The 24,571-nt window shown below is 29.2% G+C and overlaps 2 protein-coding genes and 1 pseudogene across 2 annotated transcripts; all 3 read right to left on the bottom strand.

Annotated features, from left to right (window-relative positions):
* Positions 1-805: 805 nt before the first annotated feature.
* On the bottom strand, positions 806-4,734 carry LOC114162662 (annotated as a pseudogene).
* Positions 4,735-11,369: 6,635 nt separating this feature from the next.
* Positions 11,370-15,727, bottom strand: LOC114196101 (sugar transport protein 5-like). The gene is made up of 4 exons (XM_028086627.1): positions 15,505-15,727; positions 14,010-14,329; positions 11,963-12,592; positions 11,370-11,874 (listed from the first exon to the last, which is right to left on the bottom strand). The coding sequence occupies exons 1-4, from the start codon at positions 15,641-15,643 to the stop codon at positions 11,437-11,439; spliced, it is 1,527 nt and encodes a 508-aa protein (XP_027942428.1). The 5' UTR covers positions 15,644-15,727; the 3' UTR covers positions 11,370-11,436.
* A 5,565-nt stretch (positions 15,728-21,292) lies between these two features.
* LOC114162181 (sugar transport protein 5-like) lies at positions 21,293-24,571 on the bottom strand. Its single transcript, XM_028045979.1, has 4 exons — positions 24,357-24,571; positions 23,520-23,839; positions 22,062-22,691; positions 21,293-21,952 (listed from the first exon to the last, which is right to left on the bottom strand). Exons 1-4 carry the CDS (start codon positions 24,487-24,489, stop codon positions 21,509-21,511), a joined length of 1,527 nt encoding a protein of 508 aa, XP_027901780.1. The 5' UTR covers positions 24,490-24,571; the 3' UTR covers positions 21,293-21,508.

Raw genomic sequence — 24,571 nt, 5'->3', positions numbered from 1 at the left:
ATCTTACTGAGACCCTTTAGAAAGCACATATATTTGACATTAATTTAGGACAAATCACAAGTAAAAGCAATATCACAAACACATCTTGGTATAGGTTTCAAAGATTCAAACTATCCCCAAAGAATATTGAGATAAGTGTAAAATTGAATACACTTATTTCTCCGTATTTAACGAATGAATTTATCGGAGCAAATCAGATTTGGAAATGATCTCTTTTGAGAATCTATCCTTTAAATCATCCAAAGATTCTTGCCATCATCAATGTAAACCATACTCGGGCAATGTTCAATTTATCCAAAAGAAAATCATAACATTATTGAATGGACACGTCCCGGAACGCGGATGCTTCCGACAACAAATTTCAACTTGTTTTTCCATACAAGAGTTCTCATATTTTGGCTCCAAGAATGGTAATTCTGTTTCAGAAATGACAAGAATAACACAGGTTCTCACTTCCATATAAATAATAAAGACTGGAATTCATGATCCACAATAGAAAAATCTATGAGAGATGAAGAAAAGAAATAACGAAGAAACAAGAGCAAAAAATTAAACATGAAGTGACGCAGCAGAAACAGGTGCTCTGATACCGTCTTCAGAATGGTACTCACCAAACATGTTTATAGTAACATCACTCATTATACATAAGAAAAGAAGAAAAGAAGTTAAGGTAGAAAACTGATTGTGATAAAAGAATGAAAACAGATAAATGTTCTGACAAAGATAATAACCAAAATATACAAATATGAATCTAACAAAATACACAAATAGGAATCTAACCAAAAAAAAAAGTTTAAGCCAGAGATAATAACCAAACACAAATCAAAAGCTAAACAATATATATCACAATTCTTATTACAAACAACAATACCCCGAAGTAATATTTAGTTCATGGAAGATTTTGTTGGGGAACTTTTACAAAGTGACGCCAAAACCAGTGTTTACTCCAAACGATGTACATGGACTCCAAAGGAATTCCTTTTGTCTCAGGCAAGAAAAATATAATAAAGATTGTCATTACAACAATCCAACCCGCGTAGAACACGAAGGCACCAAACTTAAAGTGGCATAGCATTGCCAAGAATGTCTGAGATAATATGAATATGGTTACGAACTGCACACCAATAGCTATGCTTTGTCCAGTGCTTCTGATTTTTAAGGGGAAAATCTCACTCGGAATGAGCCATGTGAGAGACCCCCACGACCCACCAAAGCTTGCAGCGTACAAAGAGAGTAACACCAACACCACAATCGCATTTCCCTTTGATATATCCTTTGTTCCATGAACACCAGTTACCACCGCTAGCACAATGGATAGCGCAAGCTTCACAGTAGTCATCACAAAAATTGTTAATTATTATGGGTGCCACCACGTTTCAAATAATAAAATGATAAATATTTTGCTTACCTGGCAAAGAAACATGACTATGCCACCAGTTACGAACAAGAACCTGCGACCAAACCGATCAACAATAGCAGTGCCCAAGACGATAGAAGCAAGGTTGACTGTTCCGAGGATAATGGCAGAAAGTAAAGCAGCATCGTGTCCCAAACCCACTGATTGAAAGAGGTTAGGAGCATAGAATGCGACGACGTTAATCCCTGTGAGTTGTTGAAAAAATGTGATAGCAACTGCCATGACCAAGTGTGGTCGATACTGCCTCTCAAATATGGTCCTGAAGGGTTCCTGCTCCACAGATTTTGCAATCTGAGACCACTTAATGAGTTCTTCCAACTCAGGTTCAACATCGATGGAGGATCCTCTGGCTTTGCGCAAGGCTCTTCTGGCTTGGTCTATTTTTCCACGCTCGACCAAGCTACTTGGGGTGTCAGTTATAAGCAATGCACCCATTGTCATAACTGCTGCAGGCACCACCGCCAGGCCAAGAGAGACCCGCCACCCCATTTGTGCTTTGCGGTTCCGTAGTTTATGCAGCCCGCGGCAACCACTCCTATTCCGACGAAGAAATTGAAGCCCGCGTTGAAAGCTCCTCGCCATTTCGGTGGAGCTATTTCAGAAAGATACAATGGCGCAGCCTTTTCCAGATTCATGCAATGCAACACACAGATGACATTAATAGAAGCAAAAATAAAATGAATATGACATGAATTGAGAAATTATATTCTGTTATTATGAATTCATTATTAACTGCAGCAGTATATGAAATGTGAATGTGTTGACTCACTTGATTTGTAAAACCAACGCCAATTCCGAGTAGAATACGACCTAATATGAGCATAGCAATATTTTCAGCCCCTGCATTTAAGGCACTACCAACAAAGAAGACGATTCCTCCAAAGAGGATGATGTTTCTCCGACCAAACGCTATCGTGATTCTACTAGCTGCCAGAGATGACACTAACCCAGCGAGGTATAAAGAAGAGGTGAACAGTGTCAATATTTGACTGTCATATACGCAATACATGTTTACTTCGGCACTTGCGATCTTTCTCAGTATATTTGGGAAGAATTTTTCCAGAAACGGTACCATTGTTGTCACACCTCCTGAAATTTGTTCACATTTTTATCGAAGGGAAGGAGTAAGCTTTACATATTCAAATTAATGAAAACACTATTTAAGTATATGATAAAACTAGAAGGACTTTATAGAGTTTTTCTTCTTCTTCTTTTTTTTTGTCTAAACAAGTGTTTTTACTTTGGTAAAAAAATAAAATTAACTTATATCAATCAGGTGCTAAAAAGCTTCTATACTACTTATAACATCGTTGTAAATGTAACTATTTGTTTTGTTAAGATGGTAAATTGCAATTAAAATTAAAGGTTTGTTGAGGTGGACAATTAGTTCCTGGGCAGACATAAATTGAAGGTCTTTTACCAGTGCTTTAAAATGCAAACCTTTAAGAGTCATTTGACTTGAAGTGAGCATTTGGTATTCTGTCCAGGATGGAAATATTTCTAGGAACCTTTTTACATGTTTTGCAACATGTTATTTCTATTTTTTAATTAGCAGTACTTTTATATTTCAAGATAGAACATGGGCTTTTTTTTCTTTCTTATTGCATATTAAGAAAACTAATAAAAATACCGTTAATTTTTTTTCCAAAATAATAATTTTTTTCAAAAAAATCTTTAAATAGATCACCGAACATTTTGGACCTGTTTATATTTTTATATTTTGCTTTTTTGCTTTTCTAGAATGGGGCGAAAAAACAAAAAAAAATATATATATATATATGAAAAAGTAATTTAAAATAATTAATTAAAAGTATTGGATTTAAATTTTAATTACTTTAAAAGGAGGAATAAAATAAAACTAGTTAATGATTTTTTTTAATATAATTTGAAATTAAATTTATTAATATTGATTTTTTTTAATAAAACAAAATATTAGAATGAAAAGTACTTATGACCAATAACAAGAACAATGATAATAATAACGTTGTCAAATTTTAAATTTTCTTTTATTTTTTATTTATCCTTATCTATAAACCATTATAATAATAAAAAAATTATTCTAAATTATGTTAAAAAATTAATATTTTTAAATTTTTGACTAAATAATAATTTTCTTAAAAAAAAATTCAAATGAACCAGAATATTATTTCCTCAAATAATGGACGAACAGAAGTCAAATTCTCAACTATTTTTTTTCTCCGATATCAGAAACTTTTTGGGAATTCGAAATTAAAAGTCAATAATGACAAATTTAATTTTAAATTACATTAAATAAAAATCATAAATTATTTTTTATTTTATTCCTTATCTTAAAGAAATTAAAATTTAAATATAATATTTTTAATTAATTATTTTAAATTAATTTTCATAATTTTAGTTTTAACTTTTAATTTTTTAGTTTTTTTCCTTTTTTAGAAAGAAAATTCAGAAAACCGTAAAGACGGAAAATATTGTTCCAAGTTTTATTTTATTATTATTACTATCAATCTTATTTTTAACATTAAGTCTGTACTTGGTATGATTCAATTATTGCGGTAACAATTGTTTTGGGCAAAGTTTAGTTTCCATTAAAAGCTTACTAGAAACTTGTCAAAAACATATAATTAGTATCACACTCATGTTGACGATAATTATACATTTAAAAATTAACTTGAGTGCAAAACTAATAATGCAATACTTTTATATCTATTCACCCATGTCCATAATATCCTTACAAATAATAAAATAAGTAAAACCTGAGGAAGGTCAAAACATTTCCTAGGAAAAGTAATTAAGTTTGAGACGTAATGTATTTGCGATTTCAGAGAAAGCTAGTATAAACCATAATCGTAAGAATTATGTATGTATGTGAGAGTAATTAACAACTCTGATGTCTAAAATCAACGAAGTCAAATTAAGGTTGAAACTTAAAAGGAAACTTTTGAAAAGCGAATATGATGTTCATATAAGAAAATTTAGAAAAGGATTAACTAAGAACAGAATAAAGGTATTATTAGATTGAAAGAATGAACCTGAAATTCCAACGTCATATCCAAAAATGAGTCCACTCGATGCAGCAACGAGGCAAGTGATGACAACGGAAAACGTGATCTTGCCGGCGAAGCCATTGACCGCCGGTGATGAATCCACAGGAACCACCCCACCGGCCATTTTGATGAACCTCAGTCTTCTCTACTCACTCAAACTTCACTTCACTTTGCTTTCTGTACTGTCTGTGTAATGGACATTGGACAACGGCGTGGCCACTAATTTATAGGCCAACGATGGAAACCAATGAAACAAAAATAAAAACCGAAAACTTTATTCCTAAATAGTCATGAGTGTATGAACGCTGTCTGTTGCAACTTGCAAGTGGAGGAGAACTATTCTGCATTTTTTCTATAAAAAAAAAATTGTAATGTGTTCATTTAGTTACAGGTCAATGGCTAATGATGATTACTTTATGATACACTATATGAGTTGTCCAATAACTTTTCAAAATGATTAATTACAATTCAAGACAAGCATAAAATATATATATATATAAAAATTCCTCTTGATAATGTTTTTATTCCTTTTGATTTTCACTACTAGAAAAAAAAATTTAATGAAAAAAAGTTCATCAAAAAATAAATAAATTGTGTTCACAAAAACAATCAGTTCTTTTACTAATAATATAAATTTAATTAATAAACAAAATTGACTTGCCTCAACCCATTTGTAAAATATAAAATAACAGAAAAAGAAAAATTAAAGATCATCCTCATTTTACATTTGTGATACTGTAAAAAAGAAGATAAAACATGAAGTCTCCTTAATTTGTACACATAATTTTCCAATTCAACTACAAATCTTAAAATATTGGATTGTTCTGTTTTTCCATTCAAGTGTATCATATTTACGAGTATATTACAAATTGTATTATACCGTGCTCTTGATAAATTATTGTGAAAAAAATTACCACAAATTTAAGTATTAAAAATAGTTTTGTGACAAATTCTTTTGTTATAAATTATTACTAACCAAAAACTATAATTTATAATCATGATGTAACTTTTTTAACTTAACATCGTATCAACCCAACTATAATAGTTCAATTGGCACTTGATCCATCTATAATGGTGGACCTTAGAATGTTTATAGGGGGTTTTGGCCCCCTCCCCTCCTCCCACATTTTTTTTTCTATATAATATATATATATATATATATATATATATATATATATATATATATATATATGTATAATTTAATTTTAATGTATTTGATATTTTTAAAAATTTTATATATTTATTTTGGAGTTAAATATTCTTTTAGTTTTTTAGTTTTGAAGTGAAATTGAAATTCGTTCATGTTAGAAACTATGTTTAAAACTTTAATATATTTTGATCATAAACTTTAGACATTAATATATATAGTTTTTTTTAATCCAATTACACTAATTTTGTTTTGTTTTGAAATGTAGACGCATTTCATGCTAACATTTAAGTTATTTATAGGTCTGTCTTGATCCTGTTTTAATAACTGCTAAGAAACGTGTTTGATGCATTAACAAAATTTAACGTAATTGGGTGAAAAAGATTATATCCATTCATTTTTAAAGTTTGTGAATTCAAAATGTATCAAAGTTTCAGACAAAAACAAATTTCAATCTTGCGTGAAAGTTCAGATACTAAAAACACACACTCTTTATCTTGACATCCCCTAAGTTTTGTTTGAAGATCCATCCAGTCTCCGCAATGAAACAATTGATATACCTTACAACAATTTAATTATTATTGGATCACATAATGGTAATTTAAAATGTTTAAAGTTAAAATATTCATAATTAAAAAAATGTTATTCAAACTATCCATAACATCTTTTATACGAGCATTTCATTAACCATTATATAGTTTATATATAAAAGATCATCACGTACGGTGTTTATGCGGAAATTACGTGGGAAAAATAATTATATGCTTCAATCTCGTGCATCAACCATAAATTACTAGCCAAACTTTTACCTTTTAAACCTTTTAATTTATGGATGGGCATAATCAAATACACAACAAGATAGAACATTAGACATGCATAATTGCTTTGTGTAACCAGAGTATAACTAGTTGTTGTGATGGAGAAATTTTTTTGCAGGAATTTTATCGGAAATATTAGAAGGGACTCTATAGTATTTTTTTTTTCGGCAATTTATCTTCTATACACTAGCGAACACATAGGCATTGTCGCGTCTGTGTATCTGCTTTTTTTAATTTTTATAAAATTAATAATATTTATTTTTAAAATATATATAATAAATTTTAAAATAGTTGTTAAATAAAATAATTGTTTAAAAAGGTTTTTAGAATAACGGTCAAAATAAAAAAGATTTAAAAAAAACGGTTACAGAAAAAATAATTATAAAATAATTAATTTTTAAAATAGTAATTAAGACTAAAATTGAAAAATGAAAAGTGGACACAAAAAGAGGAATCTCCTTTATATATTGTTATAGATAAGGTTATAGATGGGTTAGATTAGAACACTCTAAATATTTTTTAATAAAAAATTTATAATTTCATATTTGATAAATTATTTATCAAGAAAGTTAAACTACATAAAATAGAAAGGAAACAGGGTTGTTAACAAGTTTAGTTAATATGGGGGCTACCAAGTTTACTAAGAAAAAAAAAGACAAATATGAAAATACAGAATCCAACTTTTGAATATAATATTAAAATTAAGATGAAAATAAAAATTTTACATGCGAAAAAGGAAACATTTTAATAACTTTAATTTAAAATATGTATAAAAGTTGTTATTTTTTTTCTTGTATTTATTGATCAAATTTTAGGACAAGGAGAGAAATTAAATTAACAACAAAGCCAACATCTTAACTTTTTCCTCAAATATCATATTCACAATGCAAAAATCTCATGAATATATCAATTTATAAATAGTCATCATATAATCATAACATTGATATCATTGAAGACGGTCTAAAAGCACGTGATTATGTAAAATAGAAAATAAAAGTTCCATTTCTACTTCTAGAGATGATGGTCAATAATAATAACGATCATATGAAAAACACATAATTAATTAACCAAAACAGAAAATATCAAAATTGTCTATTAACAACCAGAGAATATTATTATATGAAATTTTGTACAACACATAAATTATTCTCTTATATATCCTTCGATTCAAAGTATATTCAGCATTCTAAAATAAAAGAATTAAACTTAAACCTCACAATACTTTACTATAAGAGTATAAGAAAAATTAAATACAAACTTAAAGTGTATTTGACCGGGATAAGGAATATCATAAACTTAGAATTTATTGTATAATCAATAACACTTACTTCATTTTTTATCTTATAATATGAAACTTTTTAAGATATATTATTTTTATCCGCTCAACATTACACATGTAAATAATTATAATTAATAAATAGGAATTCCATTTCATCTTTTAGAAGTATAAATTATATTTCGTCTTCTTCAAGGAAGAAAAAAATACCACATATGTTAATAGTGAACTACAAATTCAGATAAAAGAATAAGTAGAATAATGTAGAAATTTTATTTCTGCAAAGTGAAAATGGAGACTATGTATAAAAAGATTGTAACTTCCATAAATGGCGTATTTGCACCAGAACATCAGTACTCATCAGAGGTCTATTTGCACCATACCCTTCATAAGTGGCGTTTGTAACGTCAAAATAAAAAATAAAAATGTGACTTCCATTAGCTAAAAAAGGAAAAACCTATGACGCAGCTCAACAACTTTGATTATCTATTAGCCTAATACCCCTTCTATTATATGATGCCATTACATCTCTCTTTTTTCTCTCTCATAATATGTTCCAGTAATCATGCACAAACTAATTTATATTCAAAATTACTTTTCATTACGAATTTTCGTAATATAAAAAGATTAATTAATCGTCCTATACATTACATGCTAAAGTATTGATTTTAAAATTGATAGTTTTGTTTCTTGTTTATTTTATTTTATATATTCGTTAAATATAGTGAGCTTCATCCTTACCTTTATATTTTATTTTAACTCTATTAAGAAAAAAAAAATCTACATCGTTCCAAAATTAGAAAAAGAATCAAAAGAACTATTTTTAAATCATAAGTATTACAGATCCAACTTTAACTAAATCTAGAAACACCTACATCATATTTACTGTTTAAATTTATTTTGGTGCTTGTTGACTATGATATATTCTTTTAATTAGGGTTTAATTTTTCTGAAACAGTAAGCTTGACCACACAAGTGGGCAGACAGGCAAATGCAACATGATGTAATGATTAATTGTTCAGTCTTTATTTATCATTTATTAGCCAGGCAGCATTTTTTTTTCTTCCGGGGGTATATTATTAATATTTACGAAAATAGTATTATATATATAGTATAGTATACAAGTGTTTATAATTTATTAAATTGAACCGCAAACTATGGATATCAATTCAAATTAATAAATTTCTGGTCAAAGCAGCTCAATATCTATATTAAGAGTATTTTTCAGAAATCTACTAAAATTATATATATATATATATATATATATATATATATATATTAATTCTAAAAATTCTTTCAATTTAATAGAAAGCTTTGTTCAAAATAATTTGTAAATAATATTTTTTTAACTTGTATAAAAATTTAACTAATTTAAGTTAAATATTTAAACTTTTTTGTTGAGAAATGTGAATTTTTATTTTAAAGAACGCAAACTTAAATATTAGTTTTACTATAACTTTAAGATTACAAATGGCCTAATGCACTTCAAGTTGGATTAGGACCAATATTTCCTTTTCTTTTATATAAAAAATTTGTCAAATTAGATTAAATAATTTTCTTTAAAAAATAGTGGTGATAAAAATCATCTCTTGACAAAAATATTTACGAAAGTTGGCAATCCAGTATAAACTCTTTACAAGTTAATTACAAATATACGTTTGATATTTTTTTAAGTATTTAACTAATTTTATGCTATATATTTTTTTTATCGGCAATACATGTTATACTATATATGATTTAAACTCAAAATTACGTACCAAGTTAATTATATAGCCTTTCAATGTCAAATTCATGCAAACAAAGTGATTCAATCATTACTTAATTGCATTTGGCGATAATTTTTTGTCCATGAACATTTTGTCATAATTGAGCTGTGGCGATATGACAAAAATATTCAAAATATGGAGTTATAAAAGAAAAAGACAATATTCGAAAAATATATATACTTTTATTGAAACAGGATTTTGGATTCAAAACTAAAATACTCTTAATAGAAAAATATTTAAACATTAAAGGTCGGTTAAATAACTCTTACTCATAATCAATTAATCAAATTAATCTTGGTACTGGTTGAAACGACATAATGCTTATTATATAAAAACAATATATTTCTTTCTGTTTATTTTCTCCTTCCTCTTTAACAAAATAAACCATACGTTTGACGGAAAATGGATAAGAACAGAAATTACACCCTAAGCAACCCACATGAATTATTGAATATGCAAGTCAACTCATCTTTAATAAAGCTAAAGCACTAAGAACAAGAACATGACATGCAGTGTCTAAATATTTGTGAGGTAACAGAAAAAAAAAAATTAATAACAATATTAAAACATCATGTGGGTTAGTTGACAGTTGACACCACACCACACATCCAAAAGGAACAAAACACCATAAGATCCCACATTTCCGCTCAATTAATTTAAGATAACGCCACGTGAGCGTCATTTGAAGGAAATTCGAATTAATAAAATATACACAGACAAAAAAAAAAAACCCTAACAGAACTATAAATAGAACTGAGTTGATATATATATATATATATATATATATATATATATATATATATATATATATATATATATATATATATATATATTACTATTTTTTTTTCTAAATTACTTATTAGGATAACTTTTAAAATACTTATGTGATGGGTAAGTTAGAAGGACAATGTTTTCTTATGAAATCGTTTTTCACAATTTCGCTTTCTTTATAATTGTATGTTGAGATTATTCCTTTACCATATAACTTTTTTTAATTAGTTTAGAACTTACACTTAATTTTAGTTTTTATTACCGAAGTCTTGTACATAAAATTTTTGTTTAATTTAATTTATACTGATGTTTTTAAAACATAATTTCAGACTGAATTTAAATAAAATGGATTCATACTTACAAATAAAATTTTATATTAATTGCAAATATAATTTAAATTCATACTTAAAACAAATTTTTTGATATAAATTCATTTTTGTAGACACAACTTGATGGAGATAAAGCAAGTTTGAGATATATTAAGAATTTTGAAAATTGATAATTTTGAAAATAAAATTGTACCATTTTACTGCTTGAAACACAAACAACTTGCTGTATTATGTTGAGTCTCTTTTTGTTCTATTTTCACAAAAAGAAGGCTAAATTTGGCCAGAGCTAAAAGCCACAGGTTATGATAATTATCTGAAGCAAATAAATGTAAGCAGAATATTATAAATATCGTTAATATTATTATTATTATTTAAATAAAATGTATTTTAACATACACATTAAGTTAAATCAACAATTATTAAGTGTTTCTGTTAGTTTCACTTTTCAATATAAAGACAGAAATTATAAAGTGAGGTGTAATGTAACATAGCGTATAGACTTTGATTTACAAACATCAATGTCAATTGCACTAAAAAATAACTTTTTGGATTATAAGAAACTATTCGCGCACTTTGCATGGTTTAGTATAAAATGAACATGTTGATAAAAATACTCCAAAATATTTAGTCAAGGAAACACAATACTCTTGGAAAGGAAATCTAACTGTAGCAGGAAAGAAAAATAGATACACAGAACTGATATATAATAATTATATTAAACTTGGCTAATTAGATCAGTGGCATACAAATAGTTATGACTAGTTATAACTGGATCATTACAGAGATTTTCTACATATACAGAAAACATTGAACTTAGAAGGCAAAGTCAACAATATTTAATTTTTAACTGTTTGTTATAAACAACAGTCCTAAAGTGAAATTTAGTTCAAGGAAGATTTTGTTGAGGAAGTTGTGTTACAAAGCGGCGCCAGAACCAGTGTTTTCCCCATATGGTGTACATTGATTCCAAGGGAATTCCTTTCGTTTCTGGCACGAAAAGTATAACAAAGAGTGTCATCACTATAATCCAACCCGCATAGAACAGGAAGGAAGCAAACTTAAAGTGGCACAGCATTGTCAGGAATGTCTGGGACAATATAAATATGGTAATAAACTGCACGGCGACAGCTATGCTTTGTCCAGTGGTTCTGATTTTTAACGGGAAAATCTCACTCGGAATTAGCCACGTCAGAGGTCCCCATGACCAGCCAAAACCAGCAGTGTAGAAACAAAGCAGCACCAACACCCCAATTGCGTTGCCTTTTGATATGTCCTTTGTGCCATGAACACCAGTTACCACTGCTAGCATAACTGACACCGAAATCTTCATGCCACAAAAATTGTTACTGTTAGTAATATAGGGAGACATTGGACAGATATATAACATAAGGAAGTAACTAAATTTTGCTCACCTGACAAACAAGCATGACAATGCCACCAGATATGAACAAGAACCTTCGACCAAAGCGATCAACAACAGCAGTTGAGACGAGGAGAGAGGCAAGGCTTACTGCTCCGAGAATAATGGCAGAAAGTAAAGCGGCATCATGTCCCAAACCCACTGATTGAAACAGGTTAGGAGCATAGAATGCAACAATGTTAATCCCTGTCATCTGTTGAAAAAATGGGATAGCAATTGCCATGGCCAAATGGGGTCGATACTGCCTCTCAAATATGGTTTTGAAGGGTTCCTTGTCTACAGATTTTGCAATCTGTGACCACTTAATGAGTTCATCTAATTCGGGTTCAACATCACAGGAGGACCCTCTGGCCTTCCGCAAGGCTCTTCTGGCTTGTTCTATTTTGCCTCGTTCCACCAAGCTATTGGGAGTGTCAGTTATAAGCAAGGCACCAACTGTCATAACCGCCGCCGGCACCACAGCGATGCCAAGCGAAACTCGCCACCCCCACGTGTGTTTGGCAGTTACAAAGTTTATGCAGCCAGCGACCAATACTCCAACTCCTAGGAAGAATTGGAAGCCTGTGTTGAATGCTCCTCGCCATTTGGGTGGAGCAATTTCAGAAAGGTACAACGGGGCTGCCTGTTTTTCAGAATTATTGCAACATGCCAATAAGTTATCTTAAGGTTCATTGCTTAAAAAAGTGAATTTGAACTATTTAGTTATCTTAAGGTTAACTTATTTCAACCATTATAGGTTTTATTTTTTTAGTTTTTATTTTTTGACTTGTTTATAATTTAATAACGTCCATGTGTTTCACGCTAAAAAAATAATGGCGTGATCCTGATAGAAGGTTGAATTCAAGCCTCTGTTTCGTTCACTATTTTGGTAGTTATAGAATTATTGTTATGCAGTTGTGTTACGTCCTTTGGATGATCGTGCCGGCTCTATATATGTGGGATATTTATGTTGGAATAAAATAGAATATTAATGGCCTGAGTCAAAGTTTAAAATACTGTGACGAGTGACCTGATATAATTGATAAACATGCACGCAGCACTAATTAAGAAATAAAGGTAGAAAAACAAGAAAGTGACATATATTGCAAGTAGAAAGACGGAAATAAAAAGATGTACACAAGAAAAAAAATATGAGGCGAAAAGGAAACATAAGATAAAATAAAAACATCTTAAATATTTTCTTAGTATGAACAATGAATGCGAAATTCCACGTGAATTAATAAAACAGTACAAGAAATATATATTTTTTAAATTCTATTACTATATTTTTCTACTACATTTTATTTAATAAATAACAAATACATTTTTATATTTTTTAAAAAATTAAATATTTTAGTTTAGTACTTTCTTGAAGTCCAAGATTTATCAGATGATTAGTAAAATAATACAGCCTTAGTTTTAAAATAAATTTATCATGTATTTATAATTTATTTTTTGAATTCAAAATAAATTTGGAGAAAAAAAAATAATGACAGATAATTTTTTTATTATTGGGTAAAGGACAAAATTAGGAGAAAAGATAAACTCCTATATTTTCTAAAATTATAATATTTTTAGAAAAAGCGAGAAACAAAAGTGTGGGACTTGTTAAAAAAATGGAAATAACATATTTATTTGTTGTCTATTTAATATAAAAATATATGATTAGAGATAAATATGTTTTATAACTTTATTCTCTCTTTTTCTTATACATTGTTTCTTTTATTGACTTCTCTCAACACAGAAAACTTAAAAATCAACACATTTACAATGTATTCACCTTTCTCTTCCACCTCTTTTTACTCATTTTGTTGTTCTCCATATCTTTCATCGTCCAAACAAAACATAAAGAGAAAAAACGGTGGAAAACAATATGATATAGTCTAAGATATCAAAAGGTTATAAAATACAGAAGAATAAAGAAATTATTGCAATTTGGTGGGCAACAAAGGGACAAAAAGCATGGTCTAGGATATTCTAGCATGATTAATAATAAGTACTTTGATTAATAAAAATGCGATAGTAATATAGTAGTTTAAGAAATAAAAAATGTAACTTACTTGATTAGTGAAACCGACCCCAAATCCAAGTAGCACACGACCCAGAATGAGCATAACAATATTCTGTGCAGCTGCATTAAGGGAACCACCAAGAAGAAACACTACACCACCTAATAACATGGTGTTTCTTCGACCCACTGCTGTTGTTACTCGACTAGCTACCAGAGATGATACTAACCCCGCAAGATACAGAGAAGACGTGAACAATGTCAACACTTGACTGTCATAAACACAGTACATGTTCACTTCACTCCCACCGATCTTTCTTAGTATGTCTGGGAAGAATTTTTCCAGAAACGGCACCATTGTTGTCACTCCTCCTGAAATTTTTTAACATTTTTATTCCAAGGAAACACTCAGCTTTAGACATTATATATTTCATTACTAACTTATCTTTATCATAAAATGTTCAAACATAAATTACACTTAATAATCAACTTTTAAAAATATTTTAGTCATTAAAAATTTCACTTTTATATTTATAAAATAAATAAAAGTTGAAAAATAAAATAATAAATATAAAGTGTTTGTATACCCTCTATTTTAAACGCTAATAAACTATTTTGTCAAACTCATCCAAATTCTTAGATACCATACCAATAAAACTTCTCGTGGGCCCAATGTGACGTGTGCAAAGTTACTGTTAACTGTATACAAATGTCGATGTCCATAAAAGTTTAAACATTTTCAAACACAACAATTCAACTTATGCTCCATTTTCTTCTATCATGCCCACATGATGTAAGATTTTATTATTTTTCAACATCTGCAATTAATGGACCTTCAAATACTTTCAGATTCAATTCAAACCATGTGCCATCCACAAAAAAAAAGGGTATTTTCTGTTTGTGAGGCCAGTGACATCTGCTTTTACTATCTATGATTAAAATTTCTCTTTTCAAATTCATTTTGTGGCCCGTATTAAATTTAAATATTTTTAAAATATCTTCTTTTAATCTTTTCTATTATTACTATATTTGTGTTCTAAGATGCTAAATATATCTAGTTTTTCTACAAAAATATCATAGTAATTAATTCTGCCAATATTAGTCCCCGGCAAAAAATTAGTGGAATAGCTAATTTTCTTTAAATTGAGGGATATATAATTACATTTAAATTTATACTTGATTAAAAAATTATAATTGAATATACCTTATTGGTAAGGTAAAAAAAACTCTAAAATAAAGCAAGGGTGGAGTCTAATAATTCTTAGAGAACTTGAGCCAGTATAATTATTCTTATACTGTATGAATAATAATGCTATCTAAAAGAGTAACATCTGGTATATCTCCTATTTCTGCTAGATCTTTCGATTTTCAACCATATGTTTGAAATCATTGAGAATCTAAAGCAAACTCTGCAAAAGCAAATACATATCATTCTGCTTCTACTGTGATTTTCTGATGAAAATATTAGAACAAAAACGCAGAAGCTAGAGAGTGTTGTTTTGTTTCAGAATTGACGTGGTTGTAAGAAGAATTTAGAAGAAAATAACCTGAAATTCCAAGGTCATATCCAAAAAGGAGTCCACTGGATGCAGCAACGATGCAGGTGATGACGATTGAGAGCGTGATCTTGCCAACGAAGCCATTGGTAATTGGTGATGAGTCCACAGGAACCACCCCACCCGCCATGTTGATGAACCTCTTTATCTCTTTCTCTGGTTCGGTTCAATTCTGGATTTTTGTTTTGCCCTCTGTGCAGTGGCCAATGGCGTGGCCACTAATTTATAGAGGCCAAAGAATGTGGAAGTATGAACGTTGTCTACTACAAGTGGAAGAAAGCGCCACTACTTTTTTTTTTCTATTTAAATTTTGTCATTATATGTGTTGATTATCTTGTCTATTGTACACGCCGACGTTAATTCAAAATGTTTATTTGTCATGACTTTGTAGTTACATTATTACAATGTGCAGCACAGTAAGCACCCGGTGTGTACGAAAATAGTTAAATGAAGAGAGTGATTTCTCTAAAAATGATTGGTTCTTTATGAAAAATAAATATATTTAATCACAATTAAATTATAAAAAATAAAAATATGTATATGATTTTTGTAAGAATTAAATATATTTTTAATCTTTTATTTTTTGGTAAATATTAGAATCGGTTTTTTTTTTTTAAAATTTTGACCTAATTTAATATCTCAATTTTAAAATTTTAGAATTATATATATTTAATTATTTTAATTAAATTTTAGTAAATGTATTTTGCATTTTGAACTCTATAAATTTTGATCTCTAAAGTATTTGTTTACATTTTAGTTAACATGGGCTATATGTACAAGTGGGGGGACACCGATATACAAAATGATATAATTAATTGTTCTACCACATGTTGGCCAGATAGATTGGTTCTTTATGAGGATACATTGTTAATAATAGTCTTCTACTGTTATAAAAGTCTGTCTTCTATAGCATAATACACGTGTGCTTACTAAATTCAACAACAACCAATCCAGCTTTTGTGTGACTTCTAATCGCAATTCAAATTAATAAATTGCTGGTCAACCTTAAGTAAGCTGATCAAGTTCATATTTTTACAATTTATATAAAACATGTTTGAATATAAAAAAGAAAAAACACGAGGGTTTTTAATATTTCACTAAACAGTGAAGTAAAAATATTTTAAAAACTCATAATAAACTTTATAATTAACTGGTTTAAAATGAAAAATTTATAAATTATTTAATTGCCTTATATAAAATTTAAAGTAAATTATGTTAAATATTGAAGTTTTTGTGCTTGAAATACATGAATGTTTGGTTTGAAGAAAGCTAACTTAAATGATCATTACAACTTTGCTACCTGACCCCGCCACGTGTCTGCAATCTGATGCTTCTGGGTTTTAAATGGTCAAGATCATTTTCGCTTGTTAACCGTTCATATTCTCTTCACTTATATTTTCGAAACTGCCTTCTCCCGCATTCACTTCTCTCTGGAACCGCTTCGTGTCTCGCTTTTCTCTACATCTACATCCTCATTTCTCTAGTTGACTTTGCTTGCTTTCATTTTTTCAGGTGCGTTCTCCCTTATTTCTTCTTGGTTCTGTTTACACTTTTTTTGTCATCTTCTCCGCATGACCTGTTATTACTGCCCTTTTGATTCATAAGAGTTTGTTGTTTTGGCTGGTTCTAATTTAATATCTCCTATAGCGCAAAATCCAAGACAATTCCTTTAGTTCTTGATAATGTGAATACCTGTGATTCTGTTCTATGTGGCTTTCATGATTTCTGCACAACTTTGATTTTCAGTTTTGATAATTTTTCGTCCTCTTTACTTTACGTTTCAGATTCATGGGGTTTTTACCCTTATCCTATCTAACAAATCCTTCTTAAGTTATATGTTCACAACTAGGAAAAATAAATAAATTGAACGTGTTTTTATGAATGGAAAGATCTGAAAAAAAGTAAGATGATCGATTTGATCAAATTGATTTAAGTAAATTTGAAGGTGAACTTTGTGTATTTTTTTTAAGAGATTTGAAGGTGAAAATGGGATAAGTTTGAGAATAAATTTTATGAAAATTTGTGTAGAATTTGAATGATGTGACTAATAAAAAATGAATTTTAATTTATGAAAAAGTTAAATTATCAAATTAGCCTTGATATTAAACATAATATAAAATGATAATTAGATAAGTTGTAATTAATTTTAATTTTTTTATAAGTAAAAATATTAATAATATTTATTAATTAAAAAAGAAATATTATAATATATTTGAAGTTAAAAATAAAATATTTAAATTTTGTTCATTAAAGCAAAATCAGATGTGGATAAAAAAATTCAAGCTCATTGAAATCGGATACATCACAAATGTAATCAAGTAAGTGGAGAAAAATAAAGGAAGTTGGAATCAGATATAATCACTAATGTACTCGGGTAAGTGGAACAAAATATATGAAGTTGGAATATCTGTTCCATTACTTCTTCATAATAGACATGTATCTCCAAGAAGGAAGATCAATGGTGTAATGGTACAAAGATTTTCTAATATAATAAAGAGGGAGTGATAAAATGACAAACTTCTCTCCCAAATCTCCTCAAAACACTAGGATGGAAAATGAACATAATCTCACAAATCATTATCTATAATTGTTAAAGTATAATGCAAATTCTAGAATAATTTTGAAAAATTTAAAGATGGAGTTATTGAAATGTAATAAAACTTCTAAAGTATTGAAGAAAAGCTTAGGATAAGAATAAAATTCAAGGACATTCAACTATGTAAAAAAATTTAAAAATATTTGCACAAATTCTAACTAGAAGTTTCTAGAATAATCTCTGGGTCTATAAATACTCATGTATCCTACCATTTATAACATCAAGAAAAATAACACAACATACAACTACTCTCAACTACAAAATACACTTTTCCAACTACTACTTTACACTCTACTATTTACACATTTTCTCTTTCCTTTTTAACAACCTTAAAATACTAACAATAATTCATTTCCTTTTATTGAAAACAAATATTCATGTTTCTTTAAATCATCTCTATCCATTCATCGACTACTGTAATTATATTCATAAAAAACATGCTCTTAAAATAATAAATAATAATTTATATTAAAATAAAGAATAATACAGTTGGTAAGAGTTCTTTATTACCAATTAAGGACACGGAAATTATGTGTTCCATTTTTATTATGTTTATTTGATGAAATTTGTGTTTTGTTTTATTGAACATCTAGGAAAGTGGCAGACAGATCTTATGAACACCCGACGAAAGTAACAGAGTCACATACAAGTTAGTCATACAAAACTTCGCATATTATTATATTAGAACACTTTGACAATTCTTAAGCAGAAGATCAGTTTCTAGGCACTTAGAGCATCACACGTGAATCCAAATATGTTCGTTTTCAAACTTTTCCAGTGGCTCAATCTTTTGGAAATTTGTCAGACTCATGATTTTTATTCAGGTTGAGACTTGTTATCAATTATGGTTTGATGGTGATATAATATTCTCTTTCAATAAAAAAAAATTATCCATAAATATTTTCATCGATAATTAAAATTTTAATTTATTAATAAATTTTATTAACAAATTATCATCAATAAATATTCTGATCATTAATTTTAAAGTTTTAAAATTTATTAATAAAATTCATCAAAAAAAATTAATTTTATCAACAAATTTCTTTTGTATCAGGAATTACAGAATTTGATGAAATGGTATATTAAGAATATTTAGGTATTTCAATTCGTATGTAACGGTTTGAACAAATCAAAGAGTATCCACAGACAAATTTAAGAAACTAAATCTAGTCGTTCACAATACTAATTGTCTCTAATTATATCTAGTGATCAGCCTTTCGATACAAATTTTACATCAAACTTGATAAAATCTGTCTAATCTGTAATTTTCACCAAATATTAAATATGATTAACCGTACGTGATATTATTTTATTATACTTTTATATTTCTTTGTGTTTTTCTCTATTATATATATATATATATATATATATATATATATATATATTATAATCATTGTCAAATAAATAAAATAATTATATTTCTTTTATTTCACACTTATTTGAGAGAAGAGTTTTAAAATATCATGGTAAACTTTAAATATTAGAAAAACATTATACCCAATTATCGTTTCTTCATTAGTATATTCATTGTAAGTAATTAATACTATTTAAATTTTAAACCAGATTTAACTAATTATAAAAACTTTTTTATATTTAAGATTGTGTTAACATTTTTATCTTTGTTATTTCAAATAAGATTATAATACACCGTAAACTTTAACATCTCAATTATACTAACATTCTAAAATCCATACATCATCCTTTATTTTTTATAGTACTATAGAGAATTTCGAAAAGAAGTTATAGATGAGTATTACTAAAATTTGTTGAAAAATAATTATAGAAGTATTAAGTATATATACAAAGTTGTCACATTCTAGTGTCTTCAAACTTTTAATGGTCAAAGAGCTGTCATATCATGTTTATTATTGAATAAACTTATACTTTTACCACGATGTACTTTATGAAAAAAAAAGACTTTGTTTAAATTAACTCTTGTTATAAACAAATATCCATTTTATTTTCTCCTTTATTTATAAAGAAAAACGTGATTTGACTAAAAAGAATAAAACCAAATTACTTGCTAATCAACCCATTAATTATTGAATAGAGAAGTCAAGTCGCAATGAATAAAGCTGAAACACTAAGAACAAGAACATGACATCCAGTTGGCTAGATGGAAATAATAATGAAACAGAAGAAATAAAATTAGTAACAATATAATGCTTTGAATGAGCCAGACTTTGCGCATTGGAGAGTCACATTTCGTGCATAGGATGACCCAAACCACATATGCATTTTATTTCTTATATATGTCTTGCCAAATTACACTTTTTTGTTTTGAATTTTTTTTTTCTTTTCAATTGTGGGTGTGGCGCACATAACAAAAATTGACATTTGTGTTCTCTCAATAATATTATTTACAAAAATAATTTTTTATAAAGTTGTCAAAATTATTAATTAGAATTATTTTTTTATTTTTTTTAAATTACAAAAATAAAATAATAAAATTTTAAGATTTTTTTATCAAAAATGATTGTTTTTCTCAAGTAAAATTTTGTTAAACTATCATTTCTCTATTATTTATAGACACATGAGGATGGAATTTTATACACTGCCTTTTCCTATAACAGTGGAATCAGCTACTCGTTGCTAAACAATGATAAAAAACGTTAGAGTTTTCCACATGTACCTGAATGATACTATATATTGCTGTAATTTTATAATTTCTTAAGATTTTAAATTTTAATTTAGTACGCTAATCAAGATATCTTATTAAATATCATTACAGGAAAAAAAATTAGATCAATTAAACCTACCCAAATGTGCGTCCGTTAGATATATTTTGACCTGAGTCTGATATTATGGTAAAAACTAAACCTTAAGTTTAATTTAATATTATAAAATTATATATATATATATATATATATATATATATATATGGATGTTAAGTATCAAATAATTATAGCTTTCATTCTGGTGGCATTTCATTCTTATCAACTCTGTTTTCCTCCAATAAATTTATTTAACTCTCAGTGAGCAATCCTCATTCTCTATCCATTTGTGTCTCATAGAATTCAATTCTTTGAATGAATTATCATCATTCTTTCTCTTGCTCGTTTTACTTCAAAATTCCTTGCACACTTTTATTCCTCCTGCATAATTTCAATAATATTAGCGATACTTTAATATTTAACCTGTTTTTCTATTTCTAAATACTGAATAAACGTTAACGAATTTTGATAAATGTGATCGAAGTGTTCCTTTTAGTTGTCGCAGTAAACAACTGATATGTACTAAGCTTTACTGACTTGACAATTTCATACAAGAACAGTCAGAAAGCATATATTTAGATGCTCGTAAAAGCGTTTATTATGAGAGTTTTTCTTCATATACATCTGCGGCTGGGGAAGCTAATTTTCTTTTCTACTGCTCCTTACAAACAACTAAAGTTATGTTTCAAGGAAGATTTTGTTGGGCAGCTTCTTCTTCTTCCACAAAGCGACGCCAGAACCAGTGTTTACCCCATATGGTGTACATTGACTCCAAAGGAATCCCTTTTGTTTCTGGCAAGAAAAATATAATAAAGATGGTCATCACTACAATCCAACCCCCATAGAACAAGAAGGCAGCAAACTTGAAGTGGCATAGCATGGACAAGAATGTCTGGGATAATATAAACACGACTATGAACTGCACGGCAATAGCTATGCTTTGTCCTGTGGTTCTGATTTTTAAGGGGAAAATTTCACTTGGAATTAGCCAGGTGAGAGGACCCCACGACCAACCGAAACCTGCAGAGTAGAAACATAGTAGCACCAACACCAGAACTGCATTGCTCTTCGATATGTCCTTTGTACCATGAACACCAGTCGACACTGCTAGCACAACAGACACCGCAACCTTCACACCAATGGTTACAAAATTTGTCAATATTAATAAAATTCAAGTGTCAAATATTTTTTGTACAGACATTATACCTAGAATCAAAACCTCATTCGGGTTTGCTTACCTGGCAAAGAAACATGCATATGCCGCCAGTTATGAAGAGGAACCTTCGGCCAAAGCGATCAACAATACCGATTGAGACGAGAAGAGAAGCAAGGTTGACTGCTCCGAGGATAATGGCGGAAAGTAAAGCGGCATCGTGTCCCAAACCGACTGATTGAAAGAGGTTAGGGGAATAGAATGCGACGATGTTAATCCCTGTCATTTGTTGAAAAAATGGGATAGCGAAAGCCATGACCAAGTGGGGTCGATACTTCCTCTGAAATATGGTCTTGAAGGGTTCCTGGTCCACAGATTTTGCAATTTTGGACCACCTAATGAGTTCTTCCAATTCGGGTTCCACATCGGTGGAGGATCCCCTGGCTTTGTGCAAGGCTCTTCTGGCTTGGTCTATTTTGCCACGCTCAACCAAGCTACTTGGGGTGTCAGTTATAAGCAATGCACCCATTGTCATAACTGCTGCAGGTACCACGGCCAGACCAAGAGAGACTCGCCAACCCCACGTGTGCTTTGCGGTTCCATAGTTTATGCAGCCTGCAGCGACCACTCCGATTGCTATGAAGAATTGGAACCCTGCGTTGAAAGCTCCTCGATATTTTGCTGGAGCGATTTCAGAAAGGTACAACGGCGTTGCCTTTTCCAAGTCATTGCAACAACTAGTTAATAACTCATTTTTCTACTTTTGACTTTTTTGCGGAGTAATTGACTTCTGTGCATGATGTAATAGAAAGTTTGACTTAATCAGTTTTTCCTTTAATTATTAGAAAAATCATTTGTGAACATGATCATACATTCACTAGTTTTCCGGTATTTGTTGTTACAAATGAGAGGAGAAGACAACTTAAAATCATTGTATGGGTTTCCTTTGACCCGTTTGGATGATTGTTGTGGTTCAATGCATACCTGGGACTTTTATAAATATAAAAAATCAAAATTTAATGACTACTTGTTGGAATTATAAAAATTATGTTTACGACTTTCAAAAGGATAGGAAAACATGATAAAAAAAAATGAGGTAAGTTAAGTGATGGAGGGGAATAAAAAGAATTATTTACAAATTTATTTTTGAAAAACTGTAATACCTATGATTATATATCACGAATATCCTTTCTCTTAATTAATATCATAACGAATATCTTTGGCCATTCTTATTATTATGGCAGTCATGATGTCATCGTGCATATGTTAGATAAATTCTTCCATAAATATTTTTAGAAAAAGAAACATAAAATAAACTTCTTTTTGGTAAGTTTATTTCTAAACGTCTTTTGATATTAACTTTATCAAATTTTATATTTTTTATTTATATAAATAACTAATTTTATTTTACAAAATAAATTGTTTTAGTTATTTTAGTTTCTTTTCCTAAAAGTGTTTTTATAGAAGTTTAGCAAAAACACTTATAGTTTATGAATTTTGAGCAAGTGGTAGCGGTGTAAGAAATATGCATGTGTGAACTCACTTGGTTGGTGAAACCCACTCCAAATCCAAGTAAGATACGACCTAAAATGAGCATGGCAATATTTTCAGCGCCTCCATTAAGGGAACCACCAATGAAAAAGATGGTTCCACCAAGGAGAATGGTGTTTCTTCGTCCCAGTGTCATTGTCACACGACTAGCTGCAAGAGATGATATCAACCCAGCAAGGTAAAGAGAAGACGTAAACAATGTCAGCACTTGACTGTCGTAAACGCAATACATATTTACTTCCGAACTAGCAGCCTTTCTTAGTATGTCTGGAAAGAATTTTTGCAGAAACGGTACCATTGTTGTCACACCTCCTGAAATTCATGCACATTTTCATTCAATGAAAACCTTTTATGCCATATAAATCTAAGCATATACTTATTTTCTTAATATCAATACCCCTTTTGAATTAGTATTTCATTGAAAATTTAGTAGCACACGAAAGTATAATTGCAAGTTATTTTCTTTGAAGTTCGCAATAATTACATTTAAAGTTTAGTTATTTACATCTACATCTATTATTTTGTAAATAATTAACACCATTTAGTTAAAAAAAAAAACTAAAAATAAGCTTGATGTTTTTTATGTAAAAAAGTATATAAAATAGATTGATGCTTAATTTTAATATGATTAACGTTATATAAAACCCATATAATTATTCTTTATTCTTTTAATAATACTATTGAAAATAAGATGGTTCTCTTAACTTCCCCCTATATGTTTTTGATATTGATTTTCAACCATGTGTCAAATCACGGGAGTCAGCGAATGATTAAGAAGTTGTAGCAGAGTTCCTAAAAGCAAATAGCGTTGGAAAGAAAAGATAATAACCTGAAATTCCGATGTCATATCCAAAAAGGAGTCCACTGGATGCAGCGACGATGCAACTGATGATAATTGAGAACGTGATCTTGCCGGCGAAACCATTGTTTGGTGTGTCCACGGCGAAGGCACCACCGGCCATTTTGAACCTCGTCGTGCTCCTCAACTATACTTTCTGTGTTACTCACTCTAACTCTGCGCGGTGGCGCTCAGAATAATAACAC

The sequence above is a fragment of the Vigna unguiculata genome, chromosome 9, assembly GCF_004118075.2.
Source record: "Vigna unguiculata cultivar IT97K-499-35 chromosome 9, ASM411807v1, whole genome shotgun sequence".
Taxonomy (NCBI): domain Eukaryota; kingdom Viridiplantae; phylum Streptophyta; class Magnoliopsida; order Fabales; family Fabaceae; genus Vigna; species Vigna unguiculata.
The sequence above is the reverse complement of the archived record's forward strand: the minus strand, read 5'-3'. Positions and strand labels throughout refer to the sequence as shown.